Here is a 27,088-nt window from a genome sequence, read left to right as displayed (position 1 = left end):
GGAGGGAAAAAGGGAAGGGAAAGAAGAGCTATACAGCTCTCAGCACTCAGCTGACTTGCTTCGATTTAGATTTATTTACAAATCAGTCACAAGGTGACAGGATAAGTGAATGTCCCTAACTCCCATCACCTATCTCCAAGCTCTGTTAAGCGTGCTGAAACCACCGTGTGCTCTCAAGGTCTCACCGTGTCACCTTTCTACTGGGTCTGCAGGGTACACAGAATATCCAAGCCTGAGCTCGCAGACACATCTGGGTGGATGGTGACTCTGTTACTCAGGAGCTGTGTTTCCATCGTCAATAAACTGGCCTCTGTGGACACTGATTCAGAGCGCGTACAGGACTGGCCGGGTCAGGGCACCCACAGTGCTCTTCACATGCTAGGAGTTTAGTGAATGTGTCTAGAGTTTAAAGATACTTCATGTATAAAGCATGCGCTCACTGTGCTAAGGTGTTAGTTGAGTGGTAAAGCACTTGCCTAGTATGCATGTCATCCTGGGTTCAAACCTAGTAAGAGACCAGGAGTTCAGACAGACAAGGAGGGGCCATTACTAGGTAATAAAGGTGGTGAATCTCCAAGATGGCTGACTTCTTCCTCAATCTCCTCTGAGACAAACAAAAGCCTTGTCTTCCACAAGCAGGGCCCCTGCTGATGGACGGGTCAACAACTTCAAGTCCTGATCTGGACGGGTCATAACACTGCTGTGGACCAATCAACCATCTTGTCTATACACTGACCAATCCCAAAGCAGAGGAGGAAGGCTCTTGGAGAAGGGACGGCATTTCGGGCTTGCAGAGGACCTTTCCCCTGCGTGTGTCTGCAGCACGCATGTCTCCTCAAACCCACCTTCCCCTAACTCCTGTCTGCAGTGCTCAAGGTTTCTCTGCTGCTGTTACACTTTAGAATTTTCCTGCCTTTTAAATTCTTTAACTGGAAGAGAAAACGAGCCCAAGACCCCTAAACTACTTCATTATTTCAGGACTGTATCACTAGCATGTAAAAAATTAAAAATAAACACGCACACAGTGGGGTGGTGCATATCTTTAATTCCAGCACTCAGGAGACAGAGGCAGGCAGGTGTCTGAATCCAAAGCCAGCTTCTCTACATAGTGAGTTCCAGGACAGCCAGGGCAACACAGAGAAACCATGTCTCAAGGAAGGAAGGAAGGAAGGAAGGAAGGAAGGAAGGAAGGAAGAAGGGAGGGAGGGAGGGAGGAGGGGGAGGGGGAGGAGGGAAGGGGGAGGAAGGGAATAAGGAAGGGAGGGAAGGAAGGGGAAGAAGGAAGGGGGAGGAAGGGAGAGGGAGGGAGAGGGAGGGAGAGGGAGAGAGAGAGAGAGAGAGAGAGAGAGAGAGAGAGAGAGAGAGAACACAAACACAGCCTAACAACCCCTTCAACTTGAGCACTCGGTCACTAGTCTACAGAGTCCCTTGTCTTCCAGAGACCAGAGAGGAAAGTCTCCAAGAATCTTCCATAATAAAGCCTTCCGACTGGTAGTCTATCTTTGTACTTTGTGTTTGGGTTTTGGTCACCCCCTGTAAATCATCTTTATTTATGTCTTGTGCATGTGTCTAGCTTGTCTATATATGTGTACACAGTGTGCATGCAGGAGCCTGTGGAGCTGTTTTAAGGCGCACTCTGCGTAATGTCAATGAAATAAATGGCCTAGCAGACAAAGGCACTTGTAGCATAAGCTTGGTGACCTGCGTTCAATCCCCAGGGTCCCTGGGGTAAATGGAAAGTCTACTCCTCAGAGTTGTCTTCTGACCTACAAACACACATGCATATACACGCACATGCATACATGTGCATACGTACACACCAAGACCACAGATATACAATAAGTTAATAAACTATTCCATGTGAGTACACAAAGCTGACTACACCAATTGGAATGAAGCCAAAATAACCTTTACTTAGGATACCAATAATCTTGGGCTGTGGCCAGCCTGTACCAATATCACAATCCTATAATTTGATAAACAAACTCATGATATGGCATGGAGGAATCACTTTGTTCCCAAGTTCTGTCTTTGTAAATAAAACAGCCAAGGACAAGACTGCAGGCTTGTTCTAGGACAGCCAGGGCAGCATAATAGAGAGCGCCCATCTCAAAAGAATAACAACTATGAAGGTTGCAGACTCCGGGTGTTCCTCGTCTCCTGAAGCCTAGCCACAGAGAAAGGAGCTGACTGGCCCCTTCTGAAATCATATGACAACCAATCAGGGCTAGATGCAACTCCAGGCTGGCACACAGCGCATTTACCCCTGAAGATGAACTGTGTTCTTACAAAGCAAGCTCTTGGAATTAATCCTGTCCATAGGTGGATCCACTCACTCAGCCGAGGATACTAGCCAGCTAGGAGCGCTCACCTAGACAGGCTCAGGAAACCCCACCACTCCTGCAGTCAAGTGACCCTGCCCTCCGTGGGCTGTTAGCATCTTCTACAAAGGACTGTACAGACCTCTCCCGATTGTTATGGGAAATCAACAGTTAACGTACACAATATAAGTGGCTCCAAAATTAGGAGCGGGAGACTGCCACTCACTGTGTGCCCTTTCTTGCTTTTCAGTAGGTGTAATTTGTGTGGGACAAATATAATTAATAGATACATTTACAAGATGGACATGAACCTTTCACAGCAAATCAAAACTTTTCTATCCAAAATACATGAGAATGAAGTGGGAATCCAGAATGACTGTAGAAAAGCTCTGGAAATAGGGGATCTGTTTGGGAAGTACAAGTTCAAATAAATACCTAGAAACAAAGTCTTCAGTGAAATAGATTTAAATGCAAATTACCAGATCCGGCTCCAGGTCGAGATTCAGGACACCTGCCCCAAGGTTAAATTCTGCTTTGGACCCAGCTCTTTGAAGGCCGGTAACTGACAGCCAGTTGGTAAATAACAACAGGTATCCCCTAACTCCCTATTAAAAGAATGCTTCTTGTTGACCCATAGTGATGGTGCGCGCCTTCCATCCCAGCACTCAGGAGGCAGAGGAGGAGGAGGATCTGAGTCCCAGCATAGCCTATATAGTCCAGGCCAGATGAGGCTACATAGTGAACTCCTTTCTATAGATAGACAGATGATAGATAGACAGACAGACAGACAGAATGCTATCCTATCCAATCTTAAACTAGAGCATGCTCAAAATTAGCTAATCCAAGTCAGTTTATAGTCTCATAAAAACAACCAGACACTGAAATTCAAGAACAGTTGGACATGCTGATACATGCCTTTAATCCCAGACAGAGGCAGATGAACCCTCTTTTCAAGGGGAGGGGGAAGGATGTCATAAGCCACCCCCCACCCCCAGTAATTGTGTTTTGGTCTAATGAGGTCACTACTGGCTCTGCCTCTTAGCTGGCAGTTCACTTGACAATGTCTTGCCTTAGTCTAAATCACTGGGAATTAAGGAAATTCAAACTGTACAAAACATCTTTTCATCTTACTCTTTAATTTAAAAAGCAAACTGAAATACAGCGACTACCGTGCTCCCCTAGCTGAATAACCTTATCCCCAGTCACTACCAAGGTCACCTGGAATCAAACTCTGTGTGTTAACTAAAATGGGTTACTGTCCTCTTCAGCACAGCTACCCATGGTTCGGCTGAGGAGCTGGGAAAGAAGCCTCGCCTTCACTGAGACCAAGTCTCAGAGTCTGTTTCCTTGGTAAATGACCAAATTCTGGTTCAGCTACCAATGTGGCTAATAGTTCTATTTTTAAAAGGTCCCGGTGCCCCCCTCCCCCCACACACACACGTGTTTGTAAAGCTGAGCCTCCTCCCTGCTGTGATCCCAAGGAGCCCCAGCAACACAACACCTCACCCTTCCATCCTGGGCTGTGGTCAGGTAAGATCACGTTCTTCCCGTGGGGTTTCATCCGCTATAAATACTGTACTGCTTGTTAGCTTTCTATTGACTGCTGAACAAGTAATGCCTATGGCTTGTAGGCCATTACTGCAGAAAAACTTTGTACTACTTCCTGACATATTTTAATCAAAATTTTCAATTAATGAGCTGGGGTGTGCTTCGGTTAGAGACTTCGTGCCTCGTCCTCAGCACAGCACACACCAAGCAGTGTCACACACCTGTTAACTCCAGAGCTTGGAAGGTGAGATCAGGAGGGTCAGAAACTCAGGGTCACACTCAGCTACACCGAGACTTCAAAGCCAGCCTGGGTAACTTAGATTCAGATTCAGATTCAGATTCTCTCTCTCTCACACACACACAAACACACACACACACACACACACACAAAAGAAAGCTGGGACAGACAGAGCTCAGTGATAAAACATTTCCCTGGCAAGCAAAGGCAAAAGCCTTGGGGTTCAGTTTTCAGAATCTTTCACACAGACACAGAGACACACACCCCAAAGATTATAGAAGGGGAATTCCCTTGTCCGTGATGCTGTGCAGGATCTGATAGTATCCTGAGGTTGAAATCAATACTAGAAGTCAAGAGCAAAGAGAATCAGAAGGAAGCAGCTGGTTGGTATCCAATGTGCCACACACAGAGCCATACCTTTTTTTTTTTTTTTTTTTGGTTTTTTTTTTCGGAGCTGGGGGATCGAACCCAGGGCCTTGCGCTTCCTAGGCAAGCCCTTTACCACTGACCTAAATCCCCACCCCCCCCGCCCTCCCTTTTTATCAACAACCTGTTTCCTTACCTGTTGAAGCCACACTGGATGCAGAGTTTCTGTTATTCATGACCACAAGTGGCTCAACCAGACACAGACACACAGACACACAGACACACACACACAGTCATTTACCTCTAGCTTAGACTGGCTGGAAGGGTTGGGGTTAGCTCAGTGGTTTAGTCTCTGGCGTTACCTCCAAGAACAGAAGGGTGTGTGACAAGGACTAAGAAAGGGAGCGCTCTTTGAGTAGAGCAGCAGCAGCCCAGGGTCTTCCCCATGGCTGCCATCTAGACTGCTCTAAGCTGTGAGTGAGCTGGTAGCATTTGCCCCCCAAGGTGTGAGAGCAGGACACCTTACAGCACACACCCCGTGCCTGGAAGCCATCTCCACTTTCCCAGCAGTCTCCAAGTGCGGCAGCAGGCACTGGGCTAACGAGGGGGAATGAACAGGCCTGATCTCCTGATCTTACAGTTTGTGGAAGAAACGGATAATATCAATATAAAGCCACTAAGTGCTTAAGGGCAGCCAAGTACTCACTGAAAGGCCAGGGGCCTGCTTCAGAGGCAATGCCCACAGATCTCCTAGATCAAGGAAAATGAAGCTGCTCAGTGAGCACAAGACTGAGCCACAAAAGGCATCTGAAACCACATTAAAGGACAGATTCTATGCTCAAAGAAGGAACAATTCATTGCTTTGTCTGATGAATGTTTATCAAGAGCTTTCTTTTTCCTTTTTTGGTTTTTCAAGACTGGGTTTCTCTGTGTAACTCTGGCTATCCTAGAGCTCTGTGGACCAGGCTGGCCTCAAACTCACAGAGATCTGCCTGCCTCCTGAGTGCTGAGATTGGACTCAATGTCTCCCGCAGGGAATGCCTGGTTTGAAGCATACTGGCTTTTCTACTGTGTGATACTGGAGACTTACTTAATCTCTCTGGTTCTCAGTTTTCCTCTGTAAACTGGGGGAGGACATGCACTTTACATCTATTTAACCAGTGAATAGATGAAAATCTCTAAACATGGAACGTGATCAGTAATACACTGAGAAGCAGAAAGTGCTCTATGATGATGGGCTCACTTGAAGAAGAGGAACAGCATGAGAGCGGAATGCACGACAATAGGTCACCACGGAAGAACAGAATGACAGGAGCGGATAGGGACACTGAGGCCAAAGTCCAGTTTCCATTTAAGGCAATAAGAATCTACCACATGGAAATCTGGCCGAGTGGGAGCCAGTGGGAGCAGGACAGGCAGGGCTATCAGAGGCGATGGAGAGAAACCAAGTGTGGTCAGACTGAACGGGAAAAGTGCAACCCTATGTCTGTCATACTAATGGCAAGGGTGAAGGGAAGTAAGAAAGGCTCAAGGGACTTTGGAACCTTTGAGGAGAGCCACCTGGGTGGAGAAAAGTCTCAAGGGGGGAGACAGAGAGCTCCAGCCTGCTGCAGGGTAGTGACCAGCCCCAGACGTCTATTACCCTGAAGAGTCTACAAAGCAAAACCATCCCCAGTGTCAGCAGCACTTGGGAAAGAGGTAGGTGGGAATGGGAAGGGTTTTTTTCTTTTCTTTTTCATAGTAAGAAAACACATCAAATGTTTATAAATGCTGCACAAATGCTAAAAGATAATAAACCTTGAATCTTAAAATACTGAATGCAAATTACCTAATCGAAAGCTACGGGAGGGAATTAGCCCGGTGCTCTGGTTCCCTTTTGGAAGGACAAGCTGAATAGAAGAGGGGTTCAATCTATCTGTACTAGATCAACCCTGACTGTCTCATCTGAACCCACAGATACTCCATCTGAGCAGAGCAGGACCACAGTGAAAATCATGACACTACTTACTCATGTTCACTACCCAAAGCCGGAGACAGAAGCAAAGTCCGCTATTTCTCCAGAAGAAATTAGAGCCACCTTTCCCCTGGGAACCTCTCTCTTTTTCCAAATTCCCCAATAAAGACTTTGTAAGGTGGGCATGGTGGCACACAGCTGTAAGCCCAGCCCTGGGGGGGGGGGGTGAGGCAGGAGCGTCTGGAATTCAAGGTCATGCTCGGCTGTAGGTCGAACTCAAGGTCAGCAACACTACAAGAGAGCCCCATCTTGGAAAAGGTAAAAAGACACAACTGCCATCTCTGTGCTCAGAGGCTGGCTGAAGCAGAACTGCTGCCAGTTCCAAGCCAGCCTGGTTTGCACAGTGTCCAGCCAGCCTGGGCGAAGGATGAGACCATGTGCCCCAGCAAAAAAGTGGGAAAGGAAAAAACTGTTGGGAAGGGCAGGGGCAGCACATCCCTCTAACTCATGGCGCACAGGAGGCTGAGGAGGCGGGAGAACAGCAAGGTTAAGGCCTACCTAAGATACACAGTGAGACCCTAAATTAATGGCATTGAGAACTGTCTCAACGATTTCGAGCTCTTGCTGCTCTTCCAAAGACCTGAGTTTATACCCATGTCAGGCAGCTACATAAGACCCTGACTCAGAACACAAAACAACAGAGTGTAAATAAGATTATGTGAGGGTAAACTTTAAAAACAGAATTACATGAAATGCAGATTAGTTATAAGACACTATACCACAAACAACACTGTTAACAGCTAATTTGGGGACCTGTACTGGGTTAAACAGTAACTATTAATGACAGCGGTGGGCTGGAGAGGTGGCTCAATTGGGAAAGCAGTCTGCCCAGCACCAAGGCCCCGAGTTCGATCCTCAGCACCCCATAAACCAGCTATAGTAGCAAACACATATGATGCGGGGAATGGAGACAAGAGGATCACAAGTTCAAGGTTATCCCCTAGGCACATGCAAGGCTGAACTGTGCTTCCTAAATCCCCACCTCACAGAATAATATAGCCACTGGCTGGGCGATAGTGGTGCTCACCTTTAATCCCAGCACCCCGGGCAGATGACTGAGACCAGCCTGGTCTACAGAGCTAGTTCCAGGACAACCAAGGCTACACAGACAGACCCTGGGGGGGAGGGGGCAGTACTGCCGCTGGTAAGGGGCTCTTGTACCTAACCTCTCACCCATGCTCTGATGAACCCTGATGAAACCCTCTGGCTCACGAAACATTAATTAGACAGAGGGGCAGATGGGAGAGAGTGGGAGGAAACAAAAGTGAGCAACGGGTTGAGTGAATATGATCAAAACATTTTTTATTTTTAAATTTGATATGAATCAGTGTTTTGACTGCACAGAGATCAGAAGAGGGTGTCGGATCCCCTGGAACTGGAGCTACAAATAGTTATGATAGTTTTCAGCCACCATGTGAATGGTGGTTTTGAGCCACAAGAACAGCGGGTGCGGGGTTGGGGATTTAGCTCAGTGGTAGAGCACTTGCCTAGAAAGTGCAAGGCCCTGGGTTCGGTCCTCAGCTCTGAAAAAAAGAAAAAAAAGAAAAAAACAAAAACAAAACAAAAAGAACAGCGGGTGCAAAACACTGAACTACCTCTCCTGCCTCTCAAAATACATTATACCCATGCATGAAAATGCCATCATAAAACATATAATTTATGTTAAAATAAATGTTAATAAAATATGTTAATAAATACATTAGTAAAAACATTTTTAAATGCTTCAGGATATTCCAATGTAAGATATTGTCACTTGATAAACATGAGTCTAGGCATTTTATTTAGAATTTTTTCTTTCTATTACAAATTATATTTCCTTAAAATTGTAAACCAAATTATTTTATTCCAGCTATTAAAAGTTATTAAGAATTCCTATTTACCTCTCTAGTACACCTAAAAAACTTTAAATCTGAATAAGATAGGGTGATTATTACTAAAATTTTTATTTACCATTTTAGAGACAAATCCCCAAGATGCGGTAAAGGTAAACCCACACAATACCTCCACATCTGCCTTATTTTACCCACAACCAGCAAAAGCCTCTCCCTTGGACAGATCCAGTGAGCCCTGGTGTTCTTCATTTCCCAGACTGACCTGTCACCACTCAACACTTTGACTGACTCCTCTACATTTGTATCCCAATCCACTACATTTAACTGTGAGAAGTTAACTGTTCAGTCAGACTCTGCACTCAGATATCAGCTTTCTCCTCACACCACCCCATTTTTTGAGAAAGGGTCTCCTACATGCTTGGCATCGACTTCACTCTGTAGACAAGGACAGCCTCCTCTGAGCCTCCTGTCACCACCTTCCAATGACTGGGACCACATGCACAGGCTGGGAATCAGACCCCGAGCCTCAAGCAATGCTAGGCAAGCACCTGAGCTACGCACGCACGACAGCGCAGGCTTTAACTTTCTGTCTGGGTCTACACTCCAGCCCAAGACTACAACCTTACATATAAAATGACCCTAGACTAGACAGCACTCGCTCTACAGACAACAGCAGAGACCTATCACCATGTGCAGGAGTGAGCATGACTTCAAGACTCTGACACTCCTCACTAACCCATTATTACGTTCAGACCAGTGGTATGGAAGACACTCCTAGCCAAACCCAAATTGCATGCTGTAAGCTTAAAGGCCAAGTGGACTTTTATCTGTGGCGTTTGCTATGACGTAACATGGACACCACACCAGCAACAGGCATAACTCTCTTTGTGTGATTTTATACCTGTATTATACTTAGTTTGCCCCAGAACCCTAACAAATACCTCCTGACTTGATGGATTAGCTCTCCCGTATCTCCACTTCCCTACTGTGGTCGGGGAGCTATAAAAGATGGGATACTCACTACTGCCTCGTTATCATGACAAAATACTGACAAAAGCAGCTCATCTGCCACAGGACGGCGAGCACTGAGGCAGGAGAGCCCCTGGCCACTCTGCATCCATCCACAGCGACCCTTTCCCCATTGGGGGAGGGTAGCTCCGATATTAGGGGCAGACCTTCAATCTTCAGTTACACCTTCTAGAAACACCGTGGACACCCCCAAGTATCTCCGGATCCGGAATGATTACGAATCCAGCCACACTGACAACAGACAATCCCACTGCTTCTTGACCCCTTAAGATCTAGTGAAGATTAACCAACACGCCCCGGTCCGGCACTCCTGGAACTCGCAGGAACAAGGCAGCATGGGATGTGAGTCAGGTGACAGCACAAAGGGTAGGAGCTGGAATAGAGAGCGGAGGGGCTTGTTCTGCTACGGAGGCATGGAGGTCAGACAAGGGCGCAGAAGCTACCACAACTGATCCTTGGAGAACATTCAGCTTCATAAACTGACTCCCTAAGACCCTTGAAATTTGTTAAGTGTTAGTTCTGCTCCAAGCTATTTCTCACAAGATGCCATGAGCAGCCAGGCATTGTGGCACATGCTTGTGACTCCCGAGCGTGGGTGGCCAAGGTAGGAAATCTCTGCAAATTTCAACTCAGCCTGGGGTCTGTCTACACAGTGAGCTCCAGGCCAGCCAGAACTACAGAGTGAGACTTTCTAAATAAAATTTCACCTTTGAAAGTTAAGTCTTAGATGGCCGTGGTGGCTTCTCATAAGTCCTAGCATTTGGCAGACTAAGGCAGAAGGACTATCACAGCTTAAGGACAGCCTAGACCCTACAGTGAGGTCCAGCCAGCCTGGGCTGGAATAAGAGCCTGTCCCAAAAATGTTTTTTGAAACAAAAGGCCAGAAGCAGACACAAGGCTTCCCTTAGAGGCTAGAGGGCACATTCTCATGTGGTTGGGTGTCTTGGCACGCTGGCAAAAGGCTCTAAGAAGGACCACAAGTGCTGAACACAGTTACTGTGAGCAAACACTGCTTTGGGGAGCTTCAAGAGCTCTTGTCTGAGAACAATATGTGCTCTGGCCAAAAGATGCCTCTCCCATCTTCCTGTTCCTCTGCCTCCTCTATAGGCAGCCAATCAGAACAAATCTTATTGCCACTTAACCACACTGGGATCTAACCAGTGAAAACACCAAACAAAAAATTACACAGCATATTGGACACAAGTCCAACCCCAAAGAAAAATACCTTTGACAAAGGCTTTCAACACTTACAAAGCCAGCATGAAGGGGGCGGGGAACGGGACGACACAGCAAAGTCAAGGTCAAAATATTTCACTTATTTATTTTAAAGTTTACTGTAAGAGTCTCTGTAAATGTTCTGATCTATCTTAAGGGGCAGAGATATATAGACCACAGGACTCATCCACAAAGTAGCCTTTCCAGTGAACCAAAAAGCCAGGGAGGAAGGCACACTGAAAGTACTGGCTGATCTCATTAGCCCTGCTTAGGAAGCTGTGTAAGTGTGACTTCAGCCCTGGATCACACAGCTATATTTAGTTTATACCTAATATGGATGAAGTCCTGAACGAAGCCATTTCCTCTCTCCACAAAAAGAAACTTCCTTGCTTTTCTTCTATCAACAATGCAAAGGGTGGGCTCCTCTGAGGGGGGACTTTTTAAAAGAGAAAAGAAAGGAAAGAGAGACAGTGGGAGAAAAACATTGACAAATTAGGATGTGGCTTATTAAACTCCGCCCACTTTGACTTTGCTAAACTTGAAAACAATTCTGAAATCAAAATACACCATGTTCAAGTGAGCCTCCTCCTTTCCTGCTAAAGAGGCTTTAAAATATTTTACAAGAGACTAATTAACCAGGCCTCCAAAACACAAAGAGGCGAAGCAATGGAAACCCTGTAATTCCCTTCTACGTTGTTATCTAGAAGTGTATTTTGCATGGACGGCAGTCCGTAGTAGAGCACTGGGCGCCGTATATGAGGCCTGGTGTTCAAGAGTTAGTCCCTAAAAAGAAAGAGACAGGTGGGGAGAAGAAGAAAAGGAAAGAAATAATCTCAATTCTCAGAGGCCTCGGCGCAGATCCCAGCCCTGATACTTACTGGGCCTCTCTGAACCTCGCATATGACACAGAACTGACATCCCTAATTCAGAGTTTATGTGAGGATTAACGTAGCTAAAAAACATAAAAGGCTGGCGTACTGTGCCTGGCCCATAATCAGCACCCTGAACTGTCTATTATCCTGGCTTTAATATCTTGGCTTTATCAGTTTATTGGGCCCTGCGTGGGAATAAATTAAGTTCTTTCAAAAAGTTTACAGCATTATAATAAGGTGAAGGGTAAAGTCACTTTATGACTCGAGTCACCCGCTAATCACAGCCATACTCAAGTTTTAAAGCTTTATTACCATCCCATTGTGATACAGGAGGAAGCTAGACACGGATCTAGAAATAAAACAGGAGGAGACTGCAGTTCCACCCTTCCCCCCTAAAATGACTAGCCGACCATAATAACACACGCTTTAATCCCAGCACTGGGGAGGCAGAAGCAGGATGTCTGAGTTCTAGGCCAATAAAGTCTACAGGCCAGCTAGAGATAAAAAGCAAAACAAACAAACAAACAAAAAAACTAAGCATGTATTTGCAAACAAGTCATGTAGCACAAACATGTAACCTAGCACTCAGAAAGCAGAGGCAGGAGGATTTCAATTTCAATCATAGCCTGGGTTTCAACTCTCTCAAAAAGAAAAGAAAAATTCATGTAAATTTATACTACTTCTATTTCTTCTGTTAAAAATTAAATGAACTCAAAGTCTCTTGGGATGGAGACTTTAAAATATTTAAACATATCTACATTTCCCCTTAAGAAAGCATTATTTAATGCCAGCATATATAACCAATCAACTTAAATGGCATACCCTAAAAATAAAAAAGAATAAAATCTGGCAGCACAGGAAAACAACAGTCATTCAAGGGACCTCCACAGAGCAGTCTACAAACACCGCAGACTGACTCTTGACCACTTTTGAAATCTCACTTTAAAAGAGAAAGCTGCTCTTCCGTGCTTTAGCTTTAGTTCTGAGAACAGTGTAGATGAACGAAGGTGAAGCAGGCCCTTAGCTCAGAGAGGAGTCCCAGTCTCCTCCTGGGGCTTTTTTCATACTAGCCCCTCACTGCTGATGTAGAATGGAAAGGTCTCCACCGATTTGCAAAGCCTACTTGCAAGCAGACCTTAGTAATAGCCTAGAGGTTGAAACCATACATTTTACACACATAGTCTAACTCTGCATCCCAAAGGCAGCAGCAAGTGACAGGGTCCACTCTAAGTGTTCGCTCTAAGGGCTCTCCTTAGTAACACTTTTAATCTTACCAAGCCGGAGAGCCAGGAGCTATCACCTCAGTGGGGACACCAAGTGAAGGGGGAGCCAGGGTTCAAACACGGCTGCACAGCTCCAACATCCAACTGTTAAACTAAAATGTGGCCGGGTGGGTACATGTGCCCCAGCGTGCATGCAGGCGTCAGAGACAACCTTGAGTCAGCCCACACCTTCCATGGCTTTTAGACAGGGTCTCTTATTTATTTACCACTCTCCATGTCAGACTAGCTTGTCTGCAGGCTTCTAGGGAGTCTCATGTCTGTGTACCGGCAGCATTGGGTGCACGCTGCTGTGGCTGGCTCAACATGGGTCCTGGGGCTCCAAACCCATGGCCTCACTTACATGACCCACTGAGACATCTCTCCAACTCTCCGGTGTCCACTCTTATCTAGTGCACTCAGACAAACAGCAAAACACTAAGCTTAACTGTATGCTTGAAATACCGATTCCAATTTCCTGCACCTTCAAAACGGAAGAATATTCTAGTATCAACATAGAAAGCATAGGTGATACTATGGGCAACTATGACCCTCTGGCTCTAACTTGGGCATCTCAGAACTCAAATAAATCTTAGTACTTAGAGACTGAGGCAGGAAGGCTGCAGGTTCAAAGACTAGAATGAGCTACTCTGGGAAAGTCTGCCTCACAAAGAAAGAAATGACGGGAGGGAGGGAGGGAGGGAAAGGTTTTCATTTGAGCATATCCTAAGAACGGCTCTGAGATACACTAAAGCAAACAAGTAGGAGCCGAGGCACTGGCTTCCCCAGACTGCTCTTTTCCCTTGTTCTCCATGGATCTGTCTGTCTGGTTTGTGGCACTGGAGATCCACTGAGCTTCACGGTTGCTAGGCAAACACTCTACCATTAAACTACATCCCCATCCCCAAGCCAGTGATTTGTTTCACCCTTCAACCTAATTATCTGGCTTCTCGTATGAGCATTCTTGTGAATTGAACAAGCCATGTGGGGTTGTATTGTGTCTTTCTTTTCCCACTAGCTGCCTCTGGAATAAAGTGTATGGAAAGGGGTGGGGGGTAGGGGTGGGAGGTGGGAGTGGGGGGGACCCAGCATGGTTCTTAGCAGCATTTTATTGAATAATAGCCCAATGAGCTAATCCTCACTGCAGTTACACAGCACTGCACAAACATCTGTACCAGCTCAATTAAGTATGAACACTCTTCTGGGCATTCCTTCTGCCCTGCCTTTGAGAAATGTCACATCAAAGTCCATGAGACTGAGCATCTCCTCTCTAAACACACACACACACACACACACACACACACACACACACACACACACACACACACACACCACACACCACGGCAAGCTTCTGCAAGTGGGAAGTACAATGGCTCCCCAGGAAAGAGCTTCCTGGGGCTCTGGCAGAATGCTCCTTCCTACACTACAGCCCCTCCAGCCTGAGCTGCAGAGTGCATCTGCTTTGTTTCCCCTCAGCCTGGAGCAGCTCCTGGCATCCAACCAGCTCCTAAGTAAAGGCTAGTTTAATGAAAATTGCTTAAACTGGCACTAATTTGTACCTCTCTGTATTCACGAGAAAAAATGCAATGAAAAAAAGGACAAGAACTACAATGTGCTTTATCCGCTGAGCCCTAAATTTGTTTAAGACATCATTTTAAACGAGACAAAGTGACAGGTTCTGACAATGACAGAGGCCCAGCACCACAACCTTCTCAGAACACTGTATTTAAAGCAATTGCTGCCAGAAAAATAAGGAATTAAAAAATGGTACAAAGTCTATAAAACAGAAGACATAAGCAACATAAGGAAGAAAAAAAAAATCAAGTTAAATCTTAAAACCTCGGGCTTCATTTTATTTAAGATTCCTGTAGTTTAGCATGAGAAGTTTATCTTCCAAAGCCTAACCGGACTGCAGAATAAGACACTCCATCAAATGAACAAAAATTTTTAAAAATCATACACACAAGGTTCACCTAGTGCCAGCAGTGGTGGCACCTGTCTGTAAGCCCAGCAATCAGAGATGGGGTCAGTCTGCCAAGCATTTGACACATCCTGGACTACGTGAGCTCCAGGTGAGCTTTGGCTATGGACCCTGTCTCAAAATTCATTCCCTAGTTGGAGAAGGGGGTGCTGGACACAAACTTTATCAGGCACCCAGAACAAGAAAATTGAAAATTCTTTAAAATAAAGCGGTTTGGAGTTTTGTTTTGGTCTTGTTTTATGTTATTTTGTTTTGGTTAGTTGGACGGTTGGTTGGTTGGTTGTATTCCAGGAATGTGGTAGGAGACAAGCCTCAGTATGTAGTTCTGACTGGCCTGAAACTCAGAGATCCACCTGCCACACTCAAGCAATCTATTTATTTTTCTTTTATGTGTTTGTCTTGCTTGTATATGTGTGTTACATGCATGCCCAGTGCCCTGAGGACATCAGATTCTCTGGAAATAAGAATTACAGGCAGTTACAGGAACCAAACTAGGTCCCCTGCAAGAGCAGCAAGGACTCCTACCTGCCAAGCTAGCTCGCTAGCTTCCAAAAGAAAACTCTTACTTTACTGCTTTGGACTTGGAAGATAACTAAAAAGTCAGCATACTGTAAGCAACATCATGCTATCCTAAAAGCTAGAGGTAAATGAGACTATCTCTGTAAGTTGAGATCTCTTTCAGCTAAGAACTGTCACACAGGAGTGAATGGAAGGCTTCTGAGAAATACAGCTGACAGCAGGCAAAATCTCACCACTAAATCCCCAGGGTTTTAATGACACACCAGAAATATCAGCCAGCCTGTGCTTTATTTTTCTGTCAATTATTCATCAAATGCAATGTTGGACACTCCTTTTCCAAAGGAGTGTGTATTTTACAGGGTACTTACTGTGAATTCTAATCGGCAGCAGTAGAACTAGTCCTGCCAACTGTACTTTTAAGTGCATGTACTCATTCAATAAGATTTACTGAACACCCAGTAGGAAGCAAGCAATCTACAGAACACTGTAGTAGACACAAAGATCAACTACACGGGGGTCCTACCTACACTGAGCTTCCTGCATTCTGACAAAGACATGTGGGGAGAAAAAAATTGTTCTCCACTGATAGGTAACAGAAAAATGATCCTGAAAAACTAATAAAGGCATGTAAACAGACTTAGGGAATCACGCAGAGTTAACAAACAGGATGTGATAAGAAAGGTTGCCCAGGGAGGCAGCATACATAGCCCATACGGAGTAAGAAACACAAGCCTTCCAACCAGCTAAGGTAAAGTTTGCCCAGGAAGCAGGAGACACGTGCCCATTCACTGGGTCTCGATTATGACAGACAGTTGTAGGTTGAATGATGGGCTATGGCTTTGAAGTTAGTTCTTCCCTTAGCAGAGAGTCACAAGATGGTTTCTGCACTTGGTGAGTAAGGATGAGGAGAAACACGTCTTACTTGGATCTTCAAATCACATTGCTTATAGCAATGCATATCTCCTGCTGTGGCCCCAAGCGTGCTTGCCGTTCTAGAGACTGGTTTTACACATCTCCCGTACTTCTGTGTTTTCATAGATCATTGTTGCCATTGAAATGCCTTCGACTTCTGGAGCCTTTTCTGTACCCCAGTTTCAGCTGTTCAGGGTTTTGTTTTCTTGTTTCCTTTCCTTTGTTTCTAAACTACTCAGGCATGGGTGTAGGAACTGTATACGTCCATAGGTAACTTCATCATTACAGCACGCTGACTTAGCTGGAGAGAAAGCCATCTACTTGAGCTTAAGTGTTGTACAGAGACAGAAAGACAGCAGGGAAAGGGACATTGGGAATGACCCCATGTCTGCTTGCTTCCTCTTCCCTCCCTTGCCTGTTTCTTTTCCTTCCCTTTCTTCTCTCCCCTCCCTCTCTTCATCTCTTGTAGCCCAGGCTGGCTTCAATTTTGCTACATAGCTGAGAACTTCAACCTTCCGATCCTAGATGATCAGAGGATCATGTGTGCCACCATACCTTTCTTTCTTTGCAATGCTGGAGAACTCCGAGTTTCCTGCCTGCTAGGCAAGCACTCTACCATTACCCGAGTCATCCCCTAGCCTCCATAAAGAATTCTATCCTTCGTGAAAACGGATTTCTCAAAAGGAAAGGTCAAGTGTCAAAGGTTAGAATTCTATTAAGATGAGTAACCTGGTCCCCCACGTTAAATGGGTAGGATGAGGGAGGAAAGGAGGAGAAGTGCTTGAGGGCACTGCACTAGAGAAGGATGACAGCAGCTTAGAGTAGAGAAGAGCTGAGAGAAGACAGGAACTCGGTAGATTTAGGGAGGAGGCAAATGTCAAAGGAAGAGGTGTGTCTGAGCCAGGCCTGAGAAATGATGGTGGCCTTCTAACTAGACCCTGGCTTCGAGGTGTTTTATGGAGATGGAAAAGGAGCAGTGTTGAGACTGAATTCTGAGTTTGATATGACAGAAGTGCATGCAGGATCTTGTCAGGAAGAAGTCTGGACATGGTAGAGAAAATTGAAACTTGAAGACACACACCTGTCTAATAAAAGATGGATGTGAGTCACGCTGTGGGTGCTGGGAACCAACCCTGGCCCTTTGCAAGAGCAGAAATGCCTCATCCAGATGCCTATAGACGGTCTGGAGGGACACACCAGCGGGTCAAGAAGAACACTTCCTGCTCTGCCAAATGACCCAGGTTGGAGTCCCAAGATCAGGAACTCAGGGCCAGCCTGGGCTAGCTGAAACCCCTTCTCAAAAAGAAAAAGACAGAAATTAGGGCCAGTGAGGTGTTTGCCACACCAAGCCTGATGGATGACCTGGGTTCAAGCTCAGGATCAACAGTATAAAGGAGAGAACCAACTCCTTACAAGATGGCCTCTGACTTCATATAGCCAAGGGGGCACCACACCACATACATTCGTACATACATCAATGTATAAATATATAAGAAAAACCTAAAAGTCAATCATGATGTCTTATGCCTGTAATACTAGCACTTAACAAGCCTGAAGCAGTAAGATGGCCTTAGATACAGGCCAGCCAGGGAGAGCTATACAGCAAGTCAATCAGTCTGTCTGTCTGTCTCTCTTTCTCCCCTCTTCCCCTACTCCCATTCTTCCTCCCCCCCACCCCCCTCCTCTCTCTCACACATACAAACACACACACACACACACACACACACAAGGAGAAGGTTTTGTAACCCTTACTGTCCTGGATAGTTCTGTAGACCAGGCTGGCCTTGAACTACAAATTCACCTGCCTCTACCTCCCAAGTGTTAGCCGTGTGCCCCAAGTGTTAGCTGCGTGCCGCCACCACCCAGTCCCAGTGGGAATTGTTTATAATTAACTCAACAGCCAGCAAATTTCAGGCAAGTATCAGTTTTACTTTAGATAAAACTAACTTTCAGAATATAATCTACAAAATTAATGCATGAGTTTCTTTAAACAACTATTAAACAAGCCACCTTTAGTCTCAGCAATACCTTCCATTCCTAAATATCCCACTTATATTTAAATCAATTATATCATTTAGGCTGTCACATAGAAAATCATTCCTAAGCTTTTTTCAACGAAATTTCCTTTTTTGTTTGTAAGGGAATTTCTGTGGGTTTTTTTTGTTTGTTTGTTTGTTTGTTCTTTTTTTTTTTTTTTTTTTTTTGAGACAAGGTCTCAAATGGCCTAGGCTGGCCTAGGTCATATACTTAAGCCAACGAGGACCTTGAAATTCTGATCTGCCTTCTACCACCCCTAACTGCTAGGATTAAGTTTTATTCTGTTTGGGTTTGAGTATGGAATCTTTGGTCTTGAACTAGAGATCTTTATGCTTGAGCCTGCTGAGTGCTGGGATTTGTTGGTTTGTATCACCATACCCAGTCAGGATCACAGCACGATCTACTATTTCCAGCTTCCACTGGAATAACGGACCATAGGTCACTATGTATGCAGTCAAAAGACGATGCTAAGCAGCTCCCCACTGTCATCCACCCTGGCTCATCTACCCACTGTCCAACTATACTTCAAACTCTTTGAGTAAAAAGAAAGGGCCTATGCTTAATCCTTTCTCTCTCTCTCTCTCTCTCTCTCTCTCTCTCTCTCTCTCTCTCTCCTGCTCCCTGCTCCCCTGCTCCCTGCTCCCTGCTCCCTGCTCCCTGCTCCCCTCATTATCCCTGTACAGACCCAACAGATCCTGGCCAAGGTAGATCTCACAGCCTCCCTAGTCCACACACAGTAGAGGAAAGTTAACTCTGAAAACCAGCTTCCATTTTTAGAACAGATTTTTCCCTAAAGAGCACCAAGGGAACTCCTACCTGAAAACCAATTAATCAACGCCTATTTGAACCATTCTAGGTGTTACTGCTGACCTCTGATAGCTCGGCTGGTAAAGCAGGGGACTGTAGATGCTGGTGGGCTTCACAAACATAAAACTTTGCTTTCTGAGGGCAGGGATGGTCCTGTATTCCTTTAATCCCAGGGTAGGCAAAGGCAACTGGATCTCTGTGAGTTGGAGGCCAGCTTGGTCTACAGAGAGTGTTCCAGGACAGCCAGAGCTATACAGAGAAACTCCATCTCAAAGAAACAAACAAACAAACAAACAAAAAAAAAAACAAATGAAAAATGTTGCTTACATCTAGCGAAGACCAAACAGAACAACTGTTTATGAAACATAGCTACACAGGCTAAAGAGATGGCCCAGTGGTTAAGAGCACTGACTGCTCTTCCAGAGGTCCCTTACACACCTCAACTCACATCACTTAACAGACCGGGGGTCATTTTTCACTCTACTGTCACAGGAAGACTAAAACACCAAAAACTGTCAAGGACTCATTCATACAAGTCTTTGAAAAGGACTAGGGCATATTTGCAATTAGAGGCCCTACTGACTGTGAAGTACAAGGAACACCCGGGTGTCTACTGGCCGGAGACCCGTTACTATACCTTCAGCTGCAGTGTTCACTAAAACATGCTGTCCTCTGGTCAAGCATTCCAAGAGGGTACTCCCTTCATACGCTTAGATTTCTGCAAAACTTTCAATACGGTCTTGCATATTTGTCACGCTCAAACTCAACATTTAATTTCTTAAGCGTAATGACCGTTTTTTTCTGTTAGTGTATGCGGTCAGATTTCACATCAACCGCTCCCACAGAATTCCTAAAGGGAAAACACCTAATTCACCACCTTTACTTTTTAATGACGGAGCGCCTGAGTAATCCCCCATCTGCTCGCCACCTTCCTCGATAAGCAGCTGCTTTGGTTGCTCGACAAGAAAACCATGGAGAGCACGGGCAAGTCCTCCCAGCTCCCTACCCGGGCTCCATCTAACTGCAGAGCTCTCATCTCCACTGTTTATTCAGATTTCCTTTGATTTATTCTTCTCCCACACAGACAAGTAAATAGCTGGGCTACTTGCTGTTAAGATTCAGCGTTTGTGTTAGACCAGGTGATTGACAGTTTTGCAACTCTATTAGAATGAGAATTAAATGTTCTTCTTAAGCACACACACATGTGCACACATGCGCACACAAACACACGGGCCTTTATCATCACCACCACCACCAAAAAAAAAAAAAAAAGACTGTTGGGCTTCTTGCTTAGAGCTGTATTTTATATTTAACAAAAAAAAAAAAAAAAAGAAAGAAAGAAAGAAAAAAAGAAACAAAACAAAACTCCACCAGTGGTAGAAGTATGTGGTGCGCTCTGGGATTCATACCCGGCCCTAGTTGCAATATTGCTATTTGTTCAAACAACACTCAAATTTAAATGTTCTTATTCCAAATATTGTCTTATTTATCTACATTAGGTGGTGACTTTCTGAGTTCATAATTAGTCTAATACATTCTCCTGATTTTACGTTTTAAATAAGAAGAAAACTTAAATAATGCTCATTGCTGTGCCTGATGTCCTAGCTACTCAGGAAGATCAAAAGTCCCAGACCTGGGGCTGCAGTGATAGCTCAATGATTAGGAGCACTGGCTGCTCTTCTAGAGGACCAGGGTTCAATTCCCAGCACCCACCTGGAAGCTCACAACTATATAAGGCCAGTTTCAGGGGACCTAACAGCCTCTTTTGGACTCCTTAGGCAAGAAGCACACAGTACACTACAGGCAAAAGACCCACACACATAAAATAAATGAATATACTTTAAAAGGAACCAGGAGTCAGAACACTTGCCTTTAATCGCAGCACTCGGAGAGAGTTGGATCTCTGAGTTCAAGGCCAATCTAGTTTATATTGAGAGTTCCAGGTCAGCCAAGGCTACATCATGAGACCTTGTCTCTAATTAATTTATATTTTTAAAGGGCTCTGGTATTAGTGATAGCATGCTTGCCTAGTGTACATAGGCCTTGGGTTCCATTCCTACTACCACCAAAACTATAAGAAAAGAGAACAGCTAATTGATACTCTTCACACTGATACTTGTTCCTGACCACTGAGGTCTTGTGAGCCAAGTCTCATAAAAAAGCAACAGAAGGGGTTGGGGATTTAGCTCAGCGGTAGAGCGCTTGCCTAGCGCGCAAGGCCCTGGGTTCGGTCCCCAGCTCCAAAAAAAGGAAAAAAAAAAAAAAAAAGCAACAGAACTAAAAGCTCCTAAGAAATTCACAAACACACGCCCTGAACTAAATTTAGACTTCGGCTAACTCATACTCATACGTAACCATAACCCGAATGTCTGTCATTTTCCACCAGAAACTCATTTCTACTCTCAGTCCCAGCCTCTAACCCAGCAAACCTACCCTAGTTTTCTGCTCTGCTTGATACAAATCTTGCTCACGGTGCCTTAATCACACTTCCCATACTGCCTAACTCACTTCCCAGAGACTCACTCATTCCCTACTCAGGAAACACAGGAAAAGGAGAAGCGGAGGTTCCTCTCCTCTGCCGGGGAAGCAGGCCGAAGGGGAAGTCTTGCTCACCACCCCCTCCTGGCTTCGAGGCACCCCTTAGGCATCCTTCCAAAACCTGATGTCCCTTTCCTGTCACTAGTGCATTAGGTGTGCCCTGTACTCAGTCCCCTCTGCTCCTGTGTCTTCCTCATTCTGGGCTCCTGTCAGAATTTTATATTTAACCAAATCATCACCTTGGTATTTGCCCAAAGCAGCCTGACTTAGGTCTCCAGAAACAGCCCCAGGATAAGAGGAACAAAGACAAGTTTCCATTAACCTCACATTTTACATTATGGAAATGCATACCAAGTCCTTAAGTTCTCCCTCTATACACCCAAATGAGCAAACCAGTTAGACAAGGGAGCACTGATCTCCGCATCACTGTCCTACAGAAAAATTATTGAAAGCACTGAAGTCTGCCCTTGAAACATAAAAAACCTCCCACTTCACACTGGCAGCAGGATCCATTCACACACACCCCAAACTAGGGCTGAGGAAGAGGTGGGCAGAGAACAGGCCAGCAGCAGGGCACAGCAGGGAAGGGAGAGTACCCGGAGAGCAAAGCCTGTGAGAATAAATGCCTCAGCTGGTCCAGATCTGACTTTCTGGCTCCTCCTGTCTAGCTGCTCCTGGGGGACTTCCCAAGTGATGTCTAAACTCACATTCCCTTTCTCACCTACCTCTAACCTACCTAGTTCCCTACTTTTTCAGGGCCAAGTTCAAGCCTACTTCAATCCTCAGGTCTAGCTCCTAATGTACAGGAACCGTATTTGACTCTATAAGCACCGCCTTGCCATCTGTTTGTTTGTGGTACTGGGGGGTCAATCCTAAGACCTAAGAAGCTAGGCTAAGCAGGAACTCTCCTACCAACCAGTTACACCCAGTTGTCTCTGAGACAGGTCAGCGCCACATGGTCCAGACTGGCCTTAAATTCCCTCTGCAGATTAACTTCCTATAAAAACCCCTCCCAATCCCAGAAGCTTGGGATAGACAGTGATAGCCCAATTCAAAATGGTAGTACATTAAAGATCAAATTATGACCCATAAAACTAAGTCCTGCAAAGAGATTACCTTCTACTAGGATAAGAAATGCATCCGTCATACAGATGCAGCCAAAGTGGAGAGACTGTGATGTTGATACAAACGGACTCATGCAAGCAAAACAAAACTCCAAACTCCCGATTACCCTCTGTCTGTGTGCAATCCCTGTACTCGGGAGGCTGAAGAAAGAAGACTGCCACAAATTTAAGGGTGGTCTGAGCTACAGAGTAAGGCCCGGCCTCAAATAAATATATAAATAAAAAGAGGGCGAGTGACACCAGGTACACAGGTCCTGAATTAATATTTATTTACCTTTACACAAACAGGAATCTTGGATCCTAACTACACACATAGTCAAGAAGATATATTGCCAAATACACGAAAAGATCAGAAGTACTAAACTATGAGGGGAAAATAGGTTAAATAGCTATTAATCACATGGGACTCGCATCTGTGGGCTACAGAAAGTAGGACAAAGGGTCAAGGTTCATGACTCAGAACACCAGGACCTAAGAAATAAGTTATTCAAGGAAAACAGGGTGTCTCATGATTGCAATGACAGCACCCAGGAGGCCAAGGCAGAATGCTCTAAGTTAGAGGACAGCCTGGGCTATGTCGGGAATACAAGGCTAGCTTAGCTACACAAGGAAAACCTATCTAGGACCAAAAACAAAAACATCAAAAATGAAAAGGGGGGAAGGGTTGTTTCCAATTCAAAGGACAGACAAGACATACACTAACAGCAACAACACTGGAGAGATGGCCAGGGGTTTGAGTGCTCACTGCTGGTGGGAGCCATGCAGCAGGACCTGCAGAGGATCAGAGTTCGATTCCCAGCATCCATGTTGGGCAGCACACACCTCTAGCTCCAGAGGATCTGACATCATCTTCTGAACACAAGGGCACCCGCAAATGTGTGCATATACCACATGCAAATGTGCACATACATAGCTGAAGAGAAAAATAACTTTTAAACATATTTTTTTTAAGTGCCGTGGAAAGGAAAAGAAGCCATCTCCTACCCACCACTAGGTACCTTACTGTGGAGCACCACACAGACCAAGCAGACAGCCTGGCTCCTGAGTTCAGGCTCCAGAACCCGGGAGGGAGGAGGGGAGAATCAGCTCTGTTAAGTTCCTCGATGACCTTCAAAGGTGTGCTGTCCCATACAGACACACAGTGAGTGCTTTTCTGAACACAGAAAGTTTTCAGCCACATAGTGGTGACTCACACCTAGAAATGGAGCACTTGGTGGCTGAGGCAGTTCAGCCCTGAGTCTGAGGCTGGTGTGAGCTCCAGAGCTGCTTGATTCCGCCCAGACTGAACTACACAGTAAGAGCCTAAGTCAAAAAGGAAAAAAGTTTTCAGCTACAAACTGGGGATACTTGGCTGAAAAGCTAACATTGTTTAGCATACCATTCTAGACTAGTTGCCACCCCCGAGGTGCTTTCAAAATTAACTATTTATGAGTATTTTCCCGTGTGCATTTCCTACATCTAGGATTTGAAAAGAAATCAACAGCCTTTACCACATTTTCATTTTCTTTCTCCTTTCAAACAACCAACTGGGTCTGTATCAGCGGAAAATTGGCCTACAGTAAAACACAGAAGGGTAAAGATCATTTCACAGACAAAATAAATACAGCTTGAAAGAAAACAAATTGCCCGGGATAGCCCACAATGCGCCCAGAACTTAGGCTGATCTCTGACTTCAGATTAGCATATACAAAACACTTTCCTTACAGGTCATTAGGGTTTATTTGGCTTGTGTTACTGAAAAAAAAAAAAAAAAAAAATCACACAGGGTTTTTGCCCATGCTAGGCAAGTGTTCTACCACTGAGCTACCTCTCCAATCCCTTCCCTAGCTTTGTTTAGTTTATCAAAAGTCCTTCCTGCTGGATATGATGTTTCACACCTGTAATCCCAGCCTGAGACCCAGCCTGGACTGCCTCTGCCTTCCAAAGGCATTAAAGGACCAGCCTTGAGTTCCAAGACAAGTTGTCAGGTTTACAGGCGCTCGACGTAGTTAAGACCCTGTGTCTCAGAAAATGTTTCACACCTGTAATCCCAGCCTGAGACCCACCTGGACTACATTATGAGTTCCAAGACAAGGCAGGTTACAGAGTAAGACCCTGTGTCTCAGAAAAAGATTGGAGCCGGCAGACAAGAGGAGGAAAACTGTTACATCTCACTTCCATCTCTGGGCCTAGGTGTACCCTTCTCAGTTTTCTACCCCACTTCTCCCCATTTCTTACTCCAGGTTCCTTCCTACAGGCCTCAAAAGTATTGTCTGCTACCTCCAGTTGCAGACACTGTGATATTCTGAGAGCCCTAAGCCTTTTTCTTCCTAATGCTTCCCTCATGTTGCAGTGACCCCCCCCATCATAAAAGTGTTTTTGTTGCTACTTCATAACTGTAACTCTGCTACTGCTATGAATTGTATGAAATTATCTGTGTTTTCCAATAGTCTTAGGTGACCCCTGTAAAAAAATTGTTAGACCTTTGAAAGGGGTCTCCACCCCTAGTTGAGAACCGCTGCTCTAGACACCCCCCCCCCAAAAGTTTCTTAAATCGGCAACCAAAAGAAAACACTAAAGCAAACATTGTTAGCACCCTGCAGATTTCTGCCTTCCACCTCTGGAACACATCCTTCAATAATTTCCGCGCTTTCAAATTAAAACTAAGGGCAGACTTAGTACTGGATACCTGTTGAATTTCTAGTGTTGCGGGTTTCCGCATAAGCCTGGCTATTTAGTGGCTAACAGAATGTCTGGGTTTCGAAGGAGGCTCAGTAAAGCAGGGACCCAGATGTTAACTTTTCTCTCCTTCACTACGCTCCAAAAGGGAGAGTGGCGAAGAGCATTCCTAAGTGAAGAAGCCAGCTCGGGAATTTACAGGCTGAGGACAGAGAGAGGAATGAGCCTTTCAAAGCCTGAGGGAGCAGAGAATTCTTTCTGGCATCAGGTTTTCTTTCAAACCAAAAGCGCTTGCCGAGGTGGCACCAGCAACGGGAGCGGCCAAAAGGTTGCATCATGTGAAAGCAGGCGCGCTAGAGAAACAAGAAAACCAGATGGTGGTAAAACACCGGACAGGAAAACCCAAGTCGGGAATCTCCGTCTTTTCCGGAAGCCTTGGGGCATCCACCCTTCTTTTCGCTTTTTCTTTTCTTTTCCTTTTTTTCTTCTTCTTTGCGGTTGTTGTCTGGGTTTGGGGGGTGGCGGGGGAACTGCTTCACATTTGTAACCCAGGCTGGCCTCGAACTCGAGGCACTCCTCAAGCCTCTACTGCTGGGTCATAGACTAGTCAGTCACCACGCCCGCATTAAAAAAAAATTTTCCCCTCCCCCATAGGAGAGGAGGGCTGGGTTGAGGGTCCCACGTATCCCAGGCTTGCCCTGGGTTCACTAAGTAGCTCAGGCTGGCCCTGAAACTCCCGATCTTCCCGAGACCACTTTTCCCAATTGCTGGGTTTAAGGCTTCCCGGTCCCCCCGCCCCTTTATTTTATTTAACATTGTATCGAAATTAAAGTTTCAGTTTCCCAGCGGCCGAGCGTCAACCTTCAAGTAAGTTGGGTGAGCTATCAGCCGGGCGGCCCCAGGCTTGGGCTCGCGGCGGGGTGGGGTCGGGCAGAGCGAGGAGGGTGACAGGACCCACGCGGCGCGGTTGAGGCGCGTCCCGCCCTGCGGAGTCGCCTCTCTGTCGCCGCGCCCACAGGATCCTCCAAGGTCCCGCTGCGAGGCGGGAAGGCGAGGAGCCGAAACAATGGGAAGGGGTGCGGGAGGTACGGCGCCGCTTCGGGCCGCGGGGACGCCGCGTGGGGGCGCTTCGGGGCGCGGGGGCCACCAGCCCGCGGCGCTCGGGACGGCGAGCGCTCACCTTGACGAAGAGCTCGATGAGGGGCTCTTTGTCCTCCTCCTTCAGTCCGTTCAGGGGCATCGACAGCGCCATGGCCAGTTGGGCTGGGCTCCGCGGACGGCGGCTGCGGCTGTGGCTCCGGGGCTGCTGTGGCTGCGGGTTCCTGCCGCTGGCTCGCTGGCTGGCTCCCTCGCTCACTGGACAGTCCGGGCGTCTAGCTGCCCGTGGCTCAGATCCTCAGCACCGCCTCACGCCTCGCGCGCGACTCTGAGGGGGCTGCGGTCTCTGGCGCTTCAAACCTCTGGGCGGAGCCCGGTGGGCGTGGCGTGGGCGGAGCAGTGGCCCAGCGCAATAGGATCTTGCGGGGGGCGGGAAATGGGCCGGCCCGAGCCCGAGGGCGTGACCTCGAGGGAGGACGGCAGGGGAGCGCTCTAGCTTCGGTCGACCGACCAAGGGGGCGCGGCCTAGGCGGGGCGTTCCCTACCCCGCCCCCAGCCAGGCGGGAGGGAAAGGTTCCCGGGGCCCGAGCCTGACACGGTCTCCCTCCACAGCGCAGCTGCTGCTGGTTGGTGCCAAGTGACCTCATGTGGGGCGTCCCGCCTCGCGCCCTCTTCCCCTGCCCCCCACTGGAGCCGCAGGACTCATCGTCCCCTCCCGTT

General features: G+C 46.3%; 1 protein-coding gene across 1 annotated transcript in view; it reads right to left on the bottom strand.

Annotated features, from left to right (window-relative positions):
* Clic4 (chloride intracellular channel 4) overlaps positions 1-26,748 on the bottom strand; it is a 59,599-nt gene extending 32,851 nt beyond the window's left edge. Inside the window, exon 1 of the mRNA XM_032896277.1 lies at positions 26,451-26,748. Coding sequence (XP_032752168.1) covers positions 26,451-26,522 — 72 coding nt within the window. The 5' untranslated portion in view covers positions 26,523-26,748. The remainder of the gene's footprint in view (positions 1-26,450) is intronic.
* Between the last annotated feature and the right edge of the window lie 340 nt (positions 26,749-27,088).

The sequence above is a fragment of the Rattus rattus genome, chromosome 1, assembly GCF_011064425.1.
Source record: "Rattus rattus isolate New Zealand chromosome 1, Rrattus_CSIRO_v1, whole genome shotgun sequence".
NCBI classification, from domain to species: domain Eukaryota; kingdom Metazoa; phylum Chordata; class Mammalia; order Rodentia; family Muridae; genus Rattus; species Rattus rattus.
The sequence above is the reverse complement of the archived record's forward strand: the minus strand, read 5'-3'. Positions and strand labels throughout refer to the sequence as shown.